Consider the following 19,866-nt stretch of genomic DNA (forward strand, 5'->3'; position numbering starts at 1 on the left):
TGCTTTTTGGAAAGGCAAATCATGGAAGGACTTACACGTTTAATGGTAACATCCTGGGAAGTGTTGCTGAACAAAGAAACCTTGGAGTGCAGGTTCATAGTGCCTTGAAAGTGGAGTCCAGGGTGGACAGGATATTGGAGAAGGTGTATGGTATACTTTTCTTCATTAGTCAGTGCATTGAGTATTGAAGTTGGGTGGTCAAGTTACGGTTATACAGGGCATTGGTTTGGCCACTTATAGAATATTTCCTTCAGTTCTTGTCTCTCTGCTATAGGACGGATGTTGTGAAACTTGAAAGCGTTCAGAAAAGATTTACAAGGCCGTTGGACAGTTTGAGCTATAGGGAGAGCCAGATTAAGCTGGGGCTATTTTCCCTAGACCATTAGAGACTGAGGAGTGACCTTACAGAGGTTTGTAAAATCATGAGGAGCATGGACAGGGTGAATAGCCAAGGTCCTTTCCCCAAGGTAGCGGAGTCCAAAAGTAGACGGTATAGGTATAAGGTAAGAGGGGAAAGATTTAAAAGTGACCTAAGGGGCAATGTTTTCACGTATTGGGTGGTCCTGTTTAGAATGAGCTGCCAGAGGAAGTGGTGGAGGCTGGTACAACTACAAAATATAAAAGGCATCAGGATGAGTATATAGATAGGAAGAGTTTAGAGGGATATAGGGCACTTTTCTACACTAAGGCCATCTACAATTATAGGGTGACTTCTTTCGTTGAATAAGGTTCAATAAAGTTTAAGGTGAGATTACCTACAGTGTGGAAACAGGCCCTTTGGACCAACCAGTCCACACCGACCCTCCAAAGACTAACCCACCCAGACTCATTTCCCTCTGACTAATGCACCTAACACTATAGGCAATTTAGCATGGCCAATCCACCTGACTTGCACATCTTTAGACTGTGGGACGAAACCGGATCACCCGGAGGAAACCCACGCAGACACGACGAGAATGTGCAAACTCCACACAGACAGTTGCCCGAGGCTGGAATTGAACCTGGGACCCTGGTGCTGTGAGACAGCAGTGCTAACCACTGAGCCACCGTGCCACCCCAAATGCCGTTTGTTTTACAAGTTGTTTGCTGTACTTTCACATTGACTTCTGCAATTCATGTACAAGACCACCCAAGTCTCTCAGAATAATATAATTTCTCATTCACCCTTTAAAAATATTCTTCTTTCTGCACAAACATAGGTAATTTAACATCTCTCCATGTTATCTTCTATTTGGCAGTTTTTCACCCACTCATCTAACCTTTTGTAGCTACTTTATACCCTCTGATAGTTTACCCTCCATGTCGACTTATACTGTCTGTAAACTTGAATACATTACTAAACAAATACTTGGACACATTAATGTGGTCTCCTCATCTAAGTAACTGATATAGTTTGTAAATAGCTGAGGCCCAAATAAAGAAAACTGCAGAAAAGTTTATTGAAAAGAGGGGAGAATGGGTCCCAATGGCAGACAAATAGTAAGCATGATTTAATACATCTTAATTATAAACAATAACAGTAGCAGTTATACAGTGAATGAAAGTTGTATAACAAAGAGATTTAGGGATACAGGTTCGCTAGATATTAGAGGCAACCTCTTAGATTTACAAAGATATAGAGTTTTTATAGGTTTTATCACAAATGATAGAATATATCAGTTAAGAAGTAATGATGTAACATAAATAGTAGACAGAGCCCCACCATTGAAAGTGACACAAACTGAGAATTTACCTCAGCCTGTTCTTACTTGATATTTATTTTTCCGCAAAGCTGTAATTGAATGGCAAAACAGGCTTGAGTGGTGAAGAAACTTATTCTCATTCCTAAATTTCAATATACCTCAACACTATTTATCTTCATTTTACAAAATGATGTTTCAAGATACGTAAGCCTTCCATCTCGTAATACAGTGCCTGATTCAATTCTATGTTGCACAGTGCCTGATATGTGTGGTGCTGGTAAAGCACAGCAGGTCAGGCAGTATCCAGGAATCCGATGCCTGAAACATCGATTCTCCTGCTCCTCGCATGCTGCCTGACCTGCTGTGCTTTTCCAGCACCACACTCTCGACTCTGATCTGCAGCAACTACAGTCCTCACTTTCTTCGCAGTGCTTGATATGGCTCGGGAGCCACACTCTGCCATGGCAGCCTCTACCACATCTGTTATGTGAAAATGAGGACTGCAGATGCTGGAGATTAGAGTCAAGATTAGAGTGGTGCTGGAAAAGCATCAGGAATTCCTGATGAAGGGCTTTTGCCAGAAATGTCGATTTTCCTGCATCTCGGATGCTGCCTGACCTGCTGTGCTTTTCCAGCACCACTCTGATCTTGACTCTACCACATTTGTTGCAGAGGAGGACATTAAACTGTGAATATGTCAGATCCACTTGTCTCTGTTTACTCTGGGCTATCTTTTCAGTCAACAAAGCTTTTTAATTCTATTTGTCTCCTCTACTGACCTCCAAATAGTCAACCTTCAGTGGTCACAGCCATCAGTGACTACTTTCCTTCTGTTATCAATGTCAGTGGCCACCATTTTCAAATCTCATTTGCCAGACATCATTGTAACAGATTTATGGGCACCCAGAGGCTTCTGATGAATGTGGCTGACCCAGCAGTGACATTGTTGACTGAGTAATGATTGTATACTAATGGAATTAAAGCAGTTCTGGACCTCAGGGTTGATGATCTTGTTCTATCAGGAGATGCTAAGAATGTTGTGGAGACAATAAAGATGAAAACTGCTCACCCTTTCCTCCTGTCTACCATATGTTGCCCAGATGTCACTCTGAAAAGTGCACTGAGGTTGCAGACTTGGTTGATGGCAATTTGAAGATCTCAATCTGATTGTTGTTATTGCACCATCTCTTACTCAGCTTGAATATAACACCTATAGATTTTGTGTTCCATTTGTTGATTTCAGCGTTTGTGACAAATTGGTGATTGAGGAGCTTACATATGTGAAGCTATCAACAACATCTAGCATCAAACTTTGAGTGCCCATTGACAGCAGTATGCAAAGTACTGGATGATGGCATTTGTCATCTTGATATTGATAGTCAAAGCAAACTCTTTACGTGTGAAAGGAATCTGACCATTTGATGCTGAAGATGCTCCTCTGCTAGGAATGTTAGTGCATCAGTGTGGGGCAACCCTCTGGTGAAGACATGGTATTTCTTTGTCTCGAAAATGAATGAACAGGATGGAACACAGTCTGATAGTTCTGGTGTGTGTGCGAACATTCTCAGTAGATAACTGAAGGCATATGACAGGAAGAAAGAATGCAATGTGCCAAAGAGGTTTTGGTGCCAGTATACAAGCCTGTTTGAGCTGACTATGGATCTGAGTGTCCTGATGTTGTCCCTTCATAGCTGACCCTAATTATCATGTTGTTATGCAGAGAGCTATCAATAACCTCCAGCATCAAATGTTCAATGCTGAATGAGACCTAACTTTGACAAACAGCTTGGCTTCTCCAGCAGCATAAAAATGCCACTTCTGCTCTCATGATTGAATGTTTGTTGAGTTTGATGAAGGCAACATATAAATATCATGGTTTCCTTTTGCAATTTCCAGTTTATGAATGTCATACCAATTATAGCTTTTCCAATTTTGAATTTATATAGATTGAAGTTGGATATATTCAACCAGGGATTTGCAATCTGAACAAGGCAACAATGTTACTCCCCAGGAAACTCGCAAGAAAATATAAAAATCTCACCAGTCCCCTGAACTGGTGATTCATTCATGTTTCATACTTCTATGTGAAATTGTTTTTTTCCCTAGCACCAAAAGGCCTGTCTAAAATTGGACAAATGCTTTTCTCATAATGCTATGTTGAAAGATGCATTGATAGTTGTTGTAACTCATGTAGTCATTCTTAACCCTGTACAAGGTCATAACTTTTGCATCACACATTGCTACCTCTCTCCACCAGAGACAGAGAAGTTAATGTAGACACTACAGCGTTGCTGGTTTTCTATGCGTTCAATGTGTTCATGTGATCCAGGTATCAGCGCCTGGAGTTTTACCCATAATAAGTGAGTCAATATTTTTGCAATGCTGTCCCATGACTAACTCTGCCAAGACAAATAGACTTTCTGTGAAGTGCTTTATTGGTGACAATATTCTTCCTACAGTACAACTCAAAGTAGCATTCTTAAAAAATGAAACAGAAGTTGTTGGAGAAAGTCAGCAGGTCTGATAGCATCTGTGAAAAGAAAATAGAGTTAATTGTTCAAGTCCAGCGATCTTCCTTCAAAACAGTGGTATTCCATCTACCTTTCCAGCTCTTGATAACAGTTGGTGATTAACTGCCCTGCTGGGTTTTTTTCGGAGCTTCTTTTTTGATGAACCTGTTGCCTTTTTGATTCATTCAGACTTGCCCTTACATTCACTGCTGTGAAGAACTGGCAAAGTTACAACTAGTAGTCACCAGAGCAGCAATGAGCAGTCTGCTGGACTTTACTTCAAGCAGCTGTTAGTGTACAATATTCAGAATCTTCATGCTTGAATCATTCTTGTGATAAATGAGAATGGACTGCCTGGCTTCACGGGACAGGTTGTATCACTGTGATAATAGTCTTGAATCACTCAGCACTTTACCACTCTTTCTTCCCATATGTTGAGTGTACGGTGAAGTTGTCTCAGAAGTATGTTCCATTTTACTTGAGGTGCACAATAGTGATTGATTTGCATCACAGTCAATACTGTAAGAGCTATGTGTGTTGAAAATAGTGTTAAGAGAGTCACTTCTGATGATGACCAGATCCAATTGGCACCAGTGCCCTGATCTTGGATACTTCCAGCATACTTTGTGGCGTGGTTTCTTCTGAAAGAATGTGCCAGTTGCACAAAGCTCATAGTGGCAGCAAATTTCAGGTCATCTCTGTCTATTCTCATTTATGTGTAAGGCAGAAGGTGGTTCATGGTCTGCATCCACCTTTTCATTGAAATCCCTAATAGATAAAGATGTTTTGTCTTGGTCATTTGACTGATAGCAGTGCAAAGCTCCCCGTGGAACTGATTATCTGACTCTGTAATAGAACACAGTATTGGAATGCTGATACTCGTGAGGTTTACTGACCTTGTTTAATTTGGATATGGATGGATAAAACTGGTTCTGCAACATTTGTGAGGGAGTTCCATCATCAAGAGTATCGAATTCCTTACAACAAAGATGCCGACACTTTGCTCGCATGTTTCCTTGGAATTCTTCCCTTGAAAACGAATGTTAGTAGTTTCTTTCAACAATATGTTCTGAGTAATCATACTCTTTGGCAAGAAGTTATGGCAATGTCAAGCTTATCAAGCTCCACATCAAGATCACATTTGCCTTGCATGTATTACTGACCAGGCATAATTTGGAGATGCCGGTGTTGGACTGGGGTGTACAAAGTTAAAAGTCACACAACACCAGGTTATAGTCCAACAGGTTTAATTGGAAGCACACGAGCTTTCGGAGCAACACCCCTTCATCAGGTGATTGTCAATCACCTGATGAAGGAGCGTCGCTCCGAAAGCTAGTGTGCTTCCAATTAAACCTGTTGGACTATAACCTGGTGTTGTGTGACTTTTAACTTTGACCAGGCATAAGTTGTCTATCAAATTCTTGCATACAGTTATAATGTTCCAGCTTGCCACTTAGAGGTTTAAACTAAATAGTGAGGGGTCGGTTGAGTTGCACGGAAAATTATAAAATCTAAGGTAAAAGGGGAAGGTAGGATTGCAGTTTAGTGATGTGCTGATTGCTACCAGAAAATAAAAGGAAAGGACAGAATGCGTGAATTTTATATTGTACCAAAGAACCATAAAAGTACAGGAAAATTCAACATAAGAACAATTTAAAGGCTTTGTATCTTGAAGCATGAAGCATTTGGGATAAGGTAGATAAACTGACAGCACAAATCAAGGTTGATTTCATAGCCATTATGAAACATGGTTACAAGGAGGTCAAAACTGGAACTTAACATTCAGTAATATTTGACTTAAAGTGCAACAGGAAGGATGGAAAAGGTGGTGGGGTTAACTGTTAATAAGAGGTGAGAAGAAGACAGTTGTGAGAGATGATCTAAGCTCGGATGATGTAGAAGCCATTTGAAATATAAAAATCAGCAAAGGAGAAAAGACATTAGTGAACAGACTCCCAAAAAGTAACCATTCTGGAAAGAATATAAATCAACAAGTAATAGCAACATGTAAAAAGAATTAATCTTCATGTTGATTGGATTAATCATATTGGAAAGGGTAGCTGTAATGATAAATTTGGAGAGTGCAGTTAGGGCTAGTTTCTTCGAGCAATGTTGAAGCCAATCAGGAGCAGGCTATCTTGGACCTGGTAATGGATAATGAGCCAAGCTTAATAAATGATCTCCGAATAAAGGATCCCCTAAGAAGTAGTGATCATAACACTATAAAATGTAAAATTGTGATGATGCTGCTCTTTTATCAAGGTTGTGTTGTCATTGGGTTTTTTTTCAAAAGTGTTTTACAAGACATAGGTTCTGAATTGTCTGGCTTGATCCAGCTTTTAAGTTTAAGAAAAGCACTTGGACAATGATAGGGGAATGGACAAATCTCCCAGCACCTCCTTTCTCTGGTTTGGCTTGGGTTGGGTTTTAGCAATCTAGCTGTTCAGAGAAAGCAGTCAGTCAGTTTTGAGGCTGTTGGTCAAAGAAACAGTTACATGGAAGAAGGTGTCCATGCTGAATCTCTCTGCCATCCCTCTCTCTGACATCCCTTCTGTAAGAACCTGTGATTTTTTTTTATTTTTTGCCAAGGGGTGTTTAGGGGGATTGTTGCAAGTACTTGGAACAGCATCATTAAACTGGGATAACGTGTTCGGTTTTCGGATCGGTTGTTATTCTAATTCTGTCCTCTTGCCTGTGTTTCATCCAGTAATCTTGCAAATAAATTCTGTTTTGTTTAAAACTAAGTGATTGGGCCAGCTGCATCACTCCTGGAATATCCACTCAACACCTGCGTAAAACAACTAGAAAAGTTAGGGTCTGGGCTACTTTCTTGAAATGTTTTGAGGGGGTCTGGCCTGGTCCATAACAATATTTAATTGGAGAGAGAAAATTGGGTCAGAAGCAACCATGTTTAACTTAAGTAAAGGGAATTACAATGAAATGAGGATAGATTATCTAAAGTGAACTGGATGATTAGGTTAGCAGAAATGATAGTAAGGAAGCAGTGATAGACACTTAAGTTGGTCATTCATGACTTTCAGCAAAAATACATCCCAGGAAGGAGAAGAGATTCTAAGAGTGGGGTAAACAAATCATGGTTAATCAAAGAAGATAAGGAGATTTTTTAATGTTAAAAGAAAAAGTGAAAAGAAAGCCAATGTCAGTGATAACTGCAAAGACTAAAATAAATCCAAATCCAGCAAAGGAGGACTAAAAAAGTAATAACACCCACTTCTACCCAATAATGTGTAAAATTGCCTAGGTATGTCTTGTGCACAAAAACAAAATGTAATAACTTGCTCACTGATGCCCAGTTTGGGTTCCACCAGCGTTACTCAACTCTCGATCTAATTATTGGTTCAAATGGTAAATGGAGTATAATTTGGGAAAATGTGAAGTAGTTAGTTTTGGAAGGGAGAACAAAAGAACAGAACATAATTTAAATGGAGATAATCTGTAGAAAGCTGCAGCATGAAGGGACTTGAGGTTTGTACATGAAACACAGAAAGCTAGCACACAGGTGCAGCGCGTAGTCAGGAAGGCTAATGGAATGCCGACCCTTATTTCAGGAGGTTTGGCACGTAAGAGTAGAGAAGTTTTAATGTAAGTGTACAAGGTGCTGGTGAGACCACATTTGGATACTGCAAGCAGTTTTGTTCCCTTATTAAAAGAAGTATATTGGTCCATTGGAGGCAGTTCAGGGAAGGTTCACTACTATGATCTCTAGTACAGAGGGATTGTCTGATGATCAAATGCTAAACAGGTTCAGACTCTACTCACTGGAGTTTAGAAGAATGAAAGGTGACCTCATTGAAGTCTAAAGGCTTCTTAAGGGGCTTGACAAGATAAATGCTGAGAGGATATTACACCTGACAGAAGGGTCCAGGACCAGAGGGCATAGATTGAGGTTTGGAGGAATCAAGATTAAGAGAAGCAGGAATTTCAACTCTCATAGGGTTGTGAGTGTTTGGAACTTGTTGTCACAGAGACTGCGAGGGCAGAATCCTTGTGAATATTTAAGCCTGAGACAGGCTCTTGATCAGTAGGGGAATCTAAGGTTAGATGGAATGTTGGGTCAGTCATGAATGTATTGAATAGTGGAGCAAGCTCAAAGTGCCAAATGGCATGCTAATGTTCCTAATTCTTACGGTCTTATTGAAGAATTGGCATTTTTTTTTGCTTTTTGTTTATTTGCCCAGTGCAATAAATTCTATTCGCTTGTAAAGCAGAGACTCTAAACTCCAAGCACTTAGCTGTCTGATGATGGTAGCTCAGCATTTCTCATTGGAGAATACTCAGCTTGAGGTAAGTATTGTCTCAGCAGCAGGACACAATGATATGTTCCATCATTAGGAACAGCCATGTGCACCCATTCCGTGTGGAAATTGGGTTAAGCTTATCACTCATAACGTGAAAGTAAGGACTGCAGATACTGGAGATTAGAGTTGAGAGTGTGATGCTGGAAAAACACAGCAGGTCAGACAGCGTTCGAGGAGCAGGAGAATCAACATTTTGGCAAAAGCTTTTCATCAGGAATGAAGCGTGAGCTGAGGGGCTCGTGAGATAAATGAGAGGGGATGGGGCTGGGGGAAGGTAGCTGAGAGCACGATAGATCGATGGAGGTGGGGGTAATGGTGGTAGATCAGAGAGGAAGGTGGAGCAGATAGGTGGGAAGGAAGATGGACAGGTAGGATGGGTCATGAGGACAGTTCTGACTTGGAAGGTTGGAACTGGGATAAGGTGGTGGGTAGCAAATGAGGAAACTGGTGAAATCCACATTGATGCCATAAAGTTAAAGGATCCCAAGGTGGAAGCTGAGAACATAGAACAATACAGCACAGAACAGGCCCTTCGGCCCACGATGTTGTGCCGAACATTTGTCCTAGCTTAAGCACCCATCCATGTACCTATCCAATTGCCACTTAAAGGTCGCCAATGATTCTGACTCTGCCACTCCCACAGGCAGCGCATTCCATGCCCCCACCACTCTCTGGGTAAAGAACCTACCCCTGACATCTCCCCTATATCTTCCACCCTTCACCTTAAATTTATGTCCCCTTGTAACACTCTGTTGTACCTGGGGAAAAAGTTTCTGACTGTCTACTCTATCTATTCCTCTGATCATCTTATAAACCTCTATCAAGTCACCCCTCATCCTTCGCCGTTGAAATGAGAAAAGGCCTAGCACTCTCAACCTATCCTCGTACGACCTATTCTCCATTCCAGGCAACATCTTGGTAAATCTTTTCTGCACCCTCTCCAAAGCTTCCACATTTTTCCTAAAGTGAGGCGACCAGAACTGCACAAGTACTCCAAATGTGGCCTAACCAAAGTCCTGTACAGCTGCAACATCACTTCACGACTCTTGAATTCAATCCCTCTGCTAATGAACGCTAATACACCATAGGCCTTCTGACAAGCTCTATCCACCTGAGTGCCAACTTTCAAAGATCTATGAACATAGACCCCAAGATCCCTCTGCTCCTCCACCTTACTAAGAACCCTACCGTTAACCCTGTATTCCGCATTCTTATTTGTCGTTCCAAAATGGACAACCTCACACTTGACAGGGTTGAACTCCATCTGCCACTCCTCAGCCCAGCTCTGCATCATATCTAAGTCCCTTTGCAGCCGACAACAGCCCTCCTCACTATCCACAACTCCATCAATCTTCGTAACATCTGCAAATTTATTGACCCACCCTTCAACTTCAAGTCATTAATAAAAATTACAAACAGCAGAGGACCCAGAACTGATCCCTGCGGAACTCCACTTGTAACTGGGCTCCAGGCTGAATATTTACCATCTACCACCACTCTCTGACTTCGACCGGTTAGCCAGTTTTCTATCTAACTGGCCAAATTTCCCTCTATCCCATGCCTCCTGACTTTCCGCATAAGCCTACCATGGGAAACCTTATCAAATGCCTTACTAAAATCCATGTATACTACATCCAGTGATCTACCCTCATCCACATGCTTGGTCACCTCCTCAAAGAATTCAAGAACTGGAGGCGTTCTTCCTCCAGTTGTCAGGTGGTTAGGGAGTGGCAATGGAGGAGGCCTATGATCTACATGTCCTCAGCAGTGTGGGAGGGAGTTGAAGTGTTCGGCCACGGGGCTGTGGAGTTGGGTGTCCTGGAGATGTTCTCTGAAATGCTCTGCAAGAAGCCGTCCTGTCTCACCAATGTAGAGGAGACCACATCAGGAGCAATAGATACAGTAAATGACATGTATGGAAGTGCAGGTAAAACTCTGATGAATGTGGAAGGCTCCTTTGGGGCCTTGGATGGAGGTGAGGGGAAGGTGTGGGCGTAGGTTTTGCAATTCCTGCAGTGGCAGGGGAAGGTGCCGGGAGGGGAGGGTGGTTTGGTAGGGTCTGATGAATGTGGAAGGCTCCTTTGGGGCCTTGGATGGAGGTGAGGGAAGGTGTGGGCGTAGGTTTTGCAATTCCTGCAGTGGCAGGGGAAGGTGCCGGGAGGGGAGGGTGGTTTGGTAGGGGACGTGGACTTGACAAGGGAGTCGTGGAGGGAATGGTCTATCTTCTATGTTGTGTTTGTGTTCTGCAACAAAATTGGGCAGTCTTGTTCAGGATGCAAGCCTCGGCAAGGTTTTTGGAGAACTCACATGGACTAAATGTCAGGGAACTCTCACCTTCACCCCTTGAGGCTACAGGAATGCAGTTTATGTGTTTAGTACTGACTTTATTGAAGGAAATATTGGAAAGATAACATGTTTTGACATCAGTCCAGCTTTGGACACCATTCCAGAGTTTTTGTCAGGGTTTAGTCCCTTGTCTTTGCACACTCCTAAGATATCCACAAGGACTTGAGCTATTTCCTCATAGCTGTGAGTTTGATTTGTGGGTGTCAGAGCTTGCCCACATGCTAATGAACATGCACATTGCATATCTGGCGCCATATCCTTTGAGATCCTCTAAAGTTTTAGTCTGGTGCTGTAATGGAGCCAGTTTCTAGATGTTACTAGAGGCTGAATAGGCTGGCACTGTTTTCACTGGAGTGTTGGAGGCTGAGCGGTGACCTTATAGAGGTTTATAAAATCTTGAGGGGCATGGATAGGATAAATAAACAAGGTATTTTCCCTTGGGCAAGGGAGTCCAGAACTAGAGGGCATAGATTTAGGATGAGAGGGGAAAGATTTAAAAGCAGCAACCTTTTGCACGCAGTGGGTGGTGTATGTATGGAATGAACTGCCAGAGGAAGTGGTGGAGGCTGGTACAATTACAACATTTAAAAGGCATCTGGATGGGTATATGAATTGGAAGGATTTGGAGAGATATGGGCCAAGTGCTGACAAATGGGACTAAATTAATTTAAGATATCGGCATGGTCGAGCTGGACCGAAGGGTCTGTTTCCATGCATTACATCTCTATGATTCTATAACTCTGTGATGCATAGGCTGTATCCTGTCAGGGTAAGACTTACACACTTGGCTCTCTTTTTCATATTTCTTTTAGCTAGCAGTATAGGCTGAAAATGAGAAGTAAGCGAGCACACATAAGTGAAAGCCATGCCAACTCTTTATACCCAGAAACTAGACGCATCTGTCAATCTATTGGGAACATAAAGCTGCCAATATCTGAAATACCTGTTTCCTGGTGATGTTATCAACTGTAACAATATTACATTTAACAAATACGTTGGATTTTATTTTTTCCTTATTATCTCCACATTCTTATTATTAATAACCCAACTTAACGTTGTGAATAAATTGATGATACACTTTGTGAAAAGTATTCAGCTTAGGCAAGGAGATCAGAAAACATCAAAATTTTACCACATTAACCTTTTTCCCTGAGTTCAACAATATTATACATATATGCATAATTTTAACTGCTTATGTTTTATTTCATAGTTAGGTTGAAGAAATAATAGTGTGGAATCGTTTGTGATTTTGCTATGTAAAAGACAAGTTATTGTGTTTTAAATGTTATCAGCTGTACAGTGTTTCTTTTCTCATGATAAAATGGGATGAATACAAAACCAAAAAATGTTCACCTTATGTAAAAGAGTTATGTAGGCAACATCAGGTTATACCACTTCTGTAAAGAGAAAATGATAACAAAGATTTGCAATTGCAGTGTCTCTCAGCTTCCCCCGCCTCCACTTCCAGGTCATTCTAATGCATTTTCTTTTATTTCATTGAATACTGATACTCTTGAACTTTCCCCTTTGATCATTCTGGCATTTTCAAACACAAGGATGGTTTCTTAGATTTCTGCTGTGTGTGTTACAATACATATTTTGATTTGTCTTTAGTCTTCAATGACTGCATATGTTTTAGATTGACAACTTGGTTGTGATTTAATTTGGATTTTGTTTGTTTTGATGCCTTATGGCCGATTTTACAAATGATCAATGTTAAAATTTGCACTTCATGTCTGCTATTGTAATGTTAATGCTGGTCAAGGTTGGAGGCATTTGCACAAAGTCCAAGTGGAAAGTGAATATTGTGTGAGAAGGGCTCGCACGTTTATTTATGCATTTGTCTCTCAAATCAGTGGAACGTCTCCTCTGGCTTGCCTTAACGCCATGCTACATACCAATGCTCGTGTGGAAGATGGAGCTTTCTGTCGAATTCCAGGAAAGATGGGTCTTTATGCTCTTAAAGTAAGTAAATATGTAAGATTTGTTGCATTTCTATTGTTTTAATATCACTAATACATAGGAAACTGTTGGTTTGTATGTCATTCAACTAAAAATGATAAAACACAGAGGTATTCAAGTTTCATTGGAGACAAAAGACATATTACTTTTAGTTTTGTTGTAACTAAAAAGAATAACTACGTTTTATTACATCACATTGTCACGGAGACTTTATTCCTTCCAATCTGTTTTGAATAGATTATTAACTTAAGTAATCTTAAAATCCATAATGTTATTGTTATGTCTTCAAAATCAAATATAAATTCAATTCATTTTTTAATTAGCAATCTATTGGCCTTCAATTTTTTTCAGTATATATGAAGATATAGCATATGATATATGCTATCAGTTTTATAGATTAAATCTTGACTGAGATCAAACTCAATTGAGGATGTTCTCATATGGATAAGCAATTGTGTATCACTTAGTTGCTCATATTGGTGAAGCAGCAGAAATGGTGAATTTTCAAGCAAAACCAGTCATTTTCTGGAGGAAAACCTACATGTGCATCATGTCATTTCAACTCTGACATATCAAAATACTTCATAAACAGTATATTTATTTGAAGTACAAGACTCCAGTATACCAGGAGAACTCTCTGTACATCTAGATTTATAATGTCAGTTGAATGGACAGTCACAGTTTCTGATGTATATCGTTTTTAATACTGCAGCAATCAATAACAACTTGCATTGCCTCTTTAACATTGCAAGTGTCCCAAGGCATGCTGCTTAGAGAAATGTACTAAACTAAAATGTCAAGATAATCTATGTGCTCAAGTCTTATATTCCAGCTGGAACCATAATTTATTGATTCAGAGGCAAGAGTGCTACCAAATGAAGTAAACTGGCATTGCACTGCAGTTGGCTTGAAATGCAGAATAAAGTCTCCAACAAAAAAATAAGCCTGCAGTCAATTATTGATTCCCTAAGATTTCTGAAGCTGAATGTGGTAGTGCAATATCAACCCTCTCTCTCTGTGCCCATCTGAATTCCCCAGTTGGTATAGTGCAAGTCATAATTATTATTGTGAAAAATGATACAAATATTTCACTTTTGAAAATTAATTTCTGGGAAGATAATTACTGTATTTTAGCTTTTATCTAGAACATAGAATGTATTGATATCTGCAAAATTATTGAAACTGTTCAGCCTTATTAATACAGAAAGATTTATATTTCTCTTTGTAGTCTAGTTATTGATGTTACTAACTGGAATTGAAGATGTAAGTTATTGTTGTGAGTTGATATTAATAAACTTATCACAGTTCAGTGTACTCATAAAGATATATGTCAAAAATAACCCACATATTTTGTATGCGCAGCAAGCCTTAACAAGATATACATCAAGGTTTAAGGTTGTCAAGCTGCCTACTGCTCAAACCAAACATGATTGTTATGTTATTTTATATTAAAATGCTTTGTAAAAAGAATATGTGACCACTGCTTAACTGATTTTCTTATCTACAGAAAAATGAATTGGTAATGTCAGCAGAGGGGGTCATTGATTTGGAGGGCGAATCAGATTTAGACAGCTGTGAAATGGCTGAGACAAACAACAGTAATGGAGAGGAAAATGGAGGTATGTGGAGTTTTCAGTAATTTTGGATATGGTGCTGTGATAGTTTGCAAATTGAGAAGGTAGGCTTTTGACATTTGTCAGATGCAATTTAGAGACAATGAATAAGACACAGTAGGTCTGTCTAGTATATTCACCCTACTGTTAAATGCTCTTATGGACTGCATCTAGCAACACGTTCTGTGCCATTTAGTCAGTATACCATTGCAGGCAGTAATCTGTTGAATATATTTCAGAATGTTAAAGTAAATGTTTCACCTGCTGCCATTATTCATTAACAATTTAAATTTTGGAATATAGCTTTTACATAATTTATATGATACAATCATTTCACAAGATAAACACTTGATATAGTGAGTTTTATTGTATTTGTCTGGATCTATTTTTCAATATTTGAGTCAGATTTCAGGATTAATAAAGAAAGCCCTGGGGTATATTGATTGATTGATTGAACTATAAAGACTGTGATAGTTTTTCTTTCAATAGCAACATTCATTTACGGTATGAAGTACTGTTAATCTAAAAGGTATCCCAAGGCACTTCACAAATAGATGTAAGAAAAACAGATGCCAAATTGTAGAAAGGGTTGAAGTGACTGATAGCTTGGTCAAAGAGAAGAGTTTTAAAAGTGGAGATTTAGGTGGGGCAAAGATTCATAAAATGAAAACACAACTCCAACCTACCTCCAATCTACCCACTTCAAGTTTGTTGAAGATGAGTCAAATAACATGTAATTAACACTTAGGTAAAGGGTTAGTCCATCAATAAAATATTTTACGGAAGATGCATCATTTTATTTTAAGTAATGCATTATTTTTAGTTTCTGTAAGCAAGGTTTACAAGCAATCAGGAAAATCTAGCAGATCAAAGTAGGAAGGGCAGTATCTATGAAAGAAGTACCTCTACCAGCCCACCAATCATATCTTCTAAAAAATCCACAATGTTTAATTTCCCAACCATTCCGCTTCATCAATATAGAAAACAGCAGCAGGAAGTAGGTCATTTAGCCCTTCAAGCCTGCTCTGCCATTCAATATGTTCATGACTGATCATGTAACTCAGTATCCTATTCCTGCTTTTTCTCCATATCCTTTTAACCCGTTAGTCCTAAGAAATGTATCTTACTCCTTCCTGAAAGCCTTCAATGTTTTCATTTCAACTGCATTCTATGGCAAGGCTCACCACTCTGGTGAAGCAATTTTTCCTCATCTCAGTCCTAAATGGCCTACCCTGTACCCTTAAACTGTGGCCCCTGGTTCTGGAGTCCCTTCTCATTGAAAACAACCTTGCTGACTGATGTTGACTGGCCTCAACCTCCAACACCCACCATTTGCTCTTCAGCTGTTCTCCGACCTTATGATCAGATTGTGACTCAAACTTTTTGCCTGTCTATAGACAAGAAACCTGTTGAGCTAATTGAGGAATACTATAATATTTATGGGTTTATGGAAGGAACCAAAGTGAAAATGTTATATAATTGGTAAAGAGTTCAGGTACACGTTGTCCAAGTTATCAGTCAGGATGGCTTCTGCACTGGAGACACTTAGACAGGGATGGCCTGTTATTAAACTGTATGAATCCTCAAACCTGGCAGCAAGAAGATTTTCATAGACACCATGTCCTCCTTTGTAGCACTTTTCAGGTTAAATATTCAGTAGACATTCAACAAACAACCATAAAAGAGTAAGAATTTAAGTGCATAGGAGAGATAGGGGATGTGGTTAGGGTTCTTGTTGGGTGAGTGGAATACGGTGCCAGATAGTAGAATGTCAGGTAAGTGAATGAGTGCTTAGGATAGGTTGGGTATTAGATTGGGGGATGTTCAGGTTAGGTGAGGTGTATCGGGTTGAGTTGTTACGAGTGTTTGTTTTGGTGGGGGATAGGTATGTGTTGGGTCAGTGACTGGTTTAGCACAGGTTGGAGGATGGGGAAGCATCAGATCAGGTCGGCATCAGAGCTGGTATAGTTGTGGGTGTCATTTGAGAGTTAATTCAGTTTATTAGTTAGCCAGAATTGCTGAAAAAATACACGTTTTGTCAAAGCTTTTTGTTTTGCACAGATTAGCAAAATTTGCATGCAAAATACCAAAGTAAAAAGAAATCAACATTCATAAATTTCAGTACAATGATTTTATGAAAGTTCTGTTCCAAGCCACTATTCGAGGTAGATTAGTTTTAATTCTCTCACATTCCTTGGGTAACTCTTATGCTTAAGTGAGTCGGAACCCTCCACATTCTCCGAATTTAATGGACATTTTCCAGAAGGTTCCAAATTCCAAGGAATTGCTGATTGGGATCTTCAATTCCCTCAGCAATTCTCATCAAGTCAACTGCGTTTGGATCCCAAATATTCCCAATGCATATTGTTGCTGCAGTGTGCTGTTATGAGTCCTAGTGGTCGCAGTAGTCTGGCTGTCAGTTCGGAAATGTTCCTGATGTATGGTAGTGTGGCTAGTCCTTTGGGTTGCGGCATGTCCTCGTTCCGTTGTCTTTCCCTTAGGCATCTGTTGATAGCCACACTACCATACATCAAGAGCATTTCCGAACTGACAGCCAGACTACTGCGACCACTAGGACTCATAACAGCACACAAACCAACAGCCACTCTCAGACAACAACTCACCAGAACGAAGGACCCGATACCCAGCATGAGCAAAACCAATGTAGTGTACAAAATCATATGCAAGGACTACACAAAACACTACATAGGACAAACAGGAAACCATTGCAACGGACAGCTGGAACTGACAACCGGAAGCAGCAGATTCAAACCACTACAAATGGCGGAGGAAAGATCACAGAAGCGCTTCACAGGAGGCTCCCAAGCATTGAGGATGTCACCTAGACAGGGGACGAAACGTCTGCAACACAAATTCCCAGCTCGGTGAACAGAACCACAACATAGGAAGGATGTTATTAAACTGGAAAGAGTGCAGAAGAAATTTATAAGGATGTTGACCAGACTCAATGTTCTGAATTATAGAGAGAGGTTCGATAAGCTAGGACCTTTTTCTTGAGAGAGTAGGAAACTGAGGGGAGATCTTAAAGAGGTGCATAAGATCATGAGAGGTATGGGTAGGGTGAATGCATTCAGTCTTTTTCCCAGGGTTGGGGAATCGAGGACTAGAGGGCATCAGTTTAAGGTTAGAGGGGAAAGAATAAAAGGGAACCTGAGGGGAAACCTTTTTATACAAAGGGTGGTACGCATATGGAATGAGCTGCCAGCGAAAGTAGTTGAGGTGGGTACATTAATAACATTTAAAAGGCTTTTGCACAAATACATGGATAGGAAAGGATTGGAGGGATATGGGCCAAGTGCAGGGAAATGGGGTTAGCATGGATGGACATATTTGGTCAGCATGGAGCAGTTTGGGCCGAAGAGCCTGTCTCCATGCTGTAGGACTCTATGACTGTCTATGATTCTGTATGAGCACTGTTCAGGCTGAAGAGCTGAGTGTATAAACTACCTTGGCCTCCTCCAGTGATCCCCAGCATTACACATACCAGACTTCATTCAATTCAATTCACTCCATATGATGTCAAGAAACAGTTGGAGGCTCTGGATACTGCAAAGGCTATGGGCCGTGACAACAGTCTGGCAATAGTACTGAAGGCTTGTGCTCCAGAAATTGGCACTCCTCGAGCCAAGCACTTTCAGTGCAATTGCAACACTGGTGTCTACCCAACAATGTTGAAAATTGCCCAGATATGTCCTGTACTTAAAAAGCAGGACAAATCCAGCAATCCAGCATTTACCTCCATCAGTCTACTCTCGATTATCAGTAAAGTGATGGAAAGTGTCTTCAGCAGTTCTATCAAGTTTCGCATGCTCAGTAATAACCTGCTCAGTGATGCCCAGTTTGGGTTCCACCATGGCCACTCAGCTCCTGCTCTCAATACAGTCTTGGTTCAAACATGGACAAAACAGCTAAATTCCATGGGTGAGGTGAGAGTGAAAGTCATTGACATCAAGGCTGCATTTGAGTAAGTATGGCATCAAGGAACCCATAAAACTAGAATCAATGGGTATCAAGAGGTAAACTCTCTGTTGCTTGGAATCATACCTTGCACATAGGAAGATGGTTGGGGTTGTTAGGGGCCAGTCACCTCTGCTCTAGGGCATCTTGCAGGAGTTCCTCAGGGTAGTGTCCTAGATTCAACCATCTTCAACTGCTTCATCAATGCCTTCCTTCCACCATAAGGTCAAAAGTGGGGATGCTTGCCTATGATTGCATCATGTTTGGCACTATTTGTGACTCCTCAGATACTGAAGCAGTCCATAATGACCAGAACCTCACCTGGTTCTGCTACTTAAACACTGTGGCTATAAGAGCAAGTCAGAGGATAGGAATATTGTGGCGAGTCACTTCCTGACTCCCCAAAGTCTGTCCATCATTTACAAGGCACAAGTCAGGAGTGTGATGGAATACTCCCCATTTGTCTGGATGGGTGAAGATCCAACAACATTCACAAAACTTGACACCATCCAGGACATAGCAGTCAGCTTGATTGGCACTACATCCTCAAGCATCCAGTCCCTCCACCACCAACTCAGTAATAGCAGTGTGTGCTATCTACAAGATGCACAGCAAAAATTCAGCAAAGATCCTCAGACAGCACCTTCCAAACTCATGGCCATTTCCATCTAGAAGGGCAAGGGCAGCAGATATATGGGAACACCATCACCTGCAAGTTCCCCTCCAAGCCACTCACCATCCTGACTTGGAAATATAACACTGTTCCTAGGTCAGAATCCTTGAATTCCCACGCTAATGGCATTGTGGGTCAACTCACTGTAGGTGGACTGCCGCAGTTCAATAAGGCAGCTCACCACCATCTTTTTAAGGGCAACTAGGGATAGGCAATAAATGCTGGCCAGCCAGCAATGCTAACATCGCACAAAGATGATTAAAAAGGACAATGTACTTATTGCTTCAATACATTATATAGTATGTGAATTAGCATATGAAGAAAAGGGCATGGCGACATAATTTGACATGGAGGTATTAACAACCATAAGGGAATGTTTTAAGGATGTAACCTGACATATGGTGGCTGAAGGGATTGTGTTGAAGGGCACAGACATTCAAAGTGTTTACTCATGCAGATCACGGTTCACAATAACTCTGAGGTGTCATAAACCATAAGCGCTTTAACAAGCTGGTCTGGCTCCATGAAAATTGTCAGTTTGCAATTAAACAGTCTGGGAAGAGCATCCTGCAGTCAGCATCATGGTGAAGCAGTCTGAGAAGTGTGTCCTGGAATCAGCATAACAGAGAAGCAGCCTGGGAGGAGTGTGGTGCAATGAACATCACAGTGATGTTCACAATAATACCTTGTATTTGCATCTTACTGTTAAAAAAAATCCACCAAAAGTGATGGCTTGGCTGGTGGTGAGAAGGGCTCTGCCTGTGAGATCCTTTATGCATGCCC

The 19,866-nt window shown here is 40.7% G+C and overlaps 1 protein-coding gene across 3 annotated transcripts in view; it reads left to right on the forward strand.

Annotated features, from left to right (window-relative positions):
* Positions 1-19,866, forward strand: part of LOC122549068 (putative Polycomb group protein ASXL3) — a 294,423-nt gene that overhangs the window by 52,690 nt on the left and 221,867 nt on the right. The window contains exons 4-5 of one of the 3 annotated variants that reach the window (XM_043688272.1): positions 12,714-12,822; positions 14,327-14,438. The exons of the other annotated variants lie outside the window; for them this stretch is intronic. Coding sequence (XP_043544207.1) covers positions 12,714-12,822; positions 14,327-14,438 — 221 coding nt within the window. The remainder of the gene's footprint in view (positions 1-12,713; positions 12,823-14,326; positions 14,439-19,866) is intronic. 3 annotated transcript variants of the gene reach the window in all.

The sequence above is a fragment of the Chiloscyllium plagiosum genome, chromosome 4 (assembly GCF_004010195.1).
Source record: "Chiloscyllium plagiosum isolate BGI_BamShark_2017 chromosome 4, ASM401019v2, whole genome shotgun sequence".
Classification (NCBI taxonomy): domain Eukaryota; kingdom Metazoa; phylum Chordata; class Chondrichthyes; order Orectolobiformes; family Hemiscylliidae; genus Chiloscyllium; species Chiloscyllium plagiosum.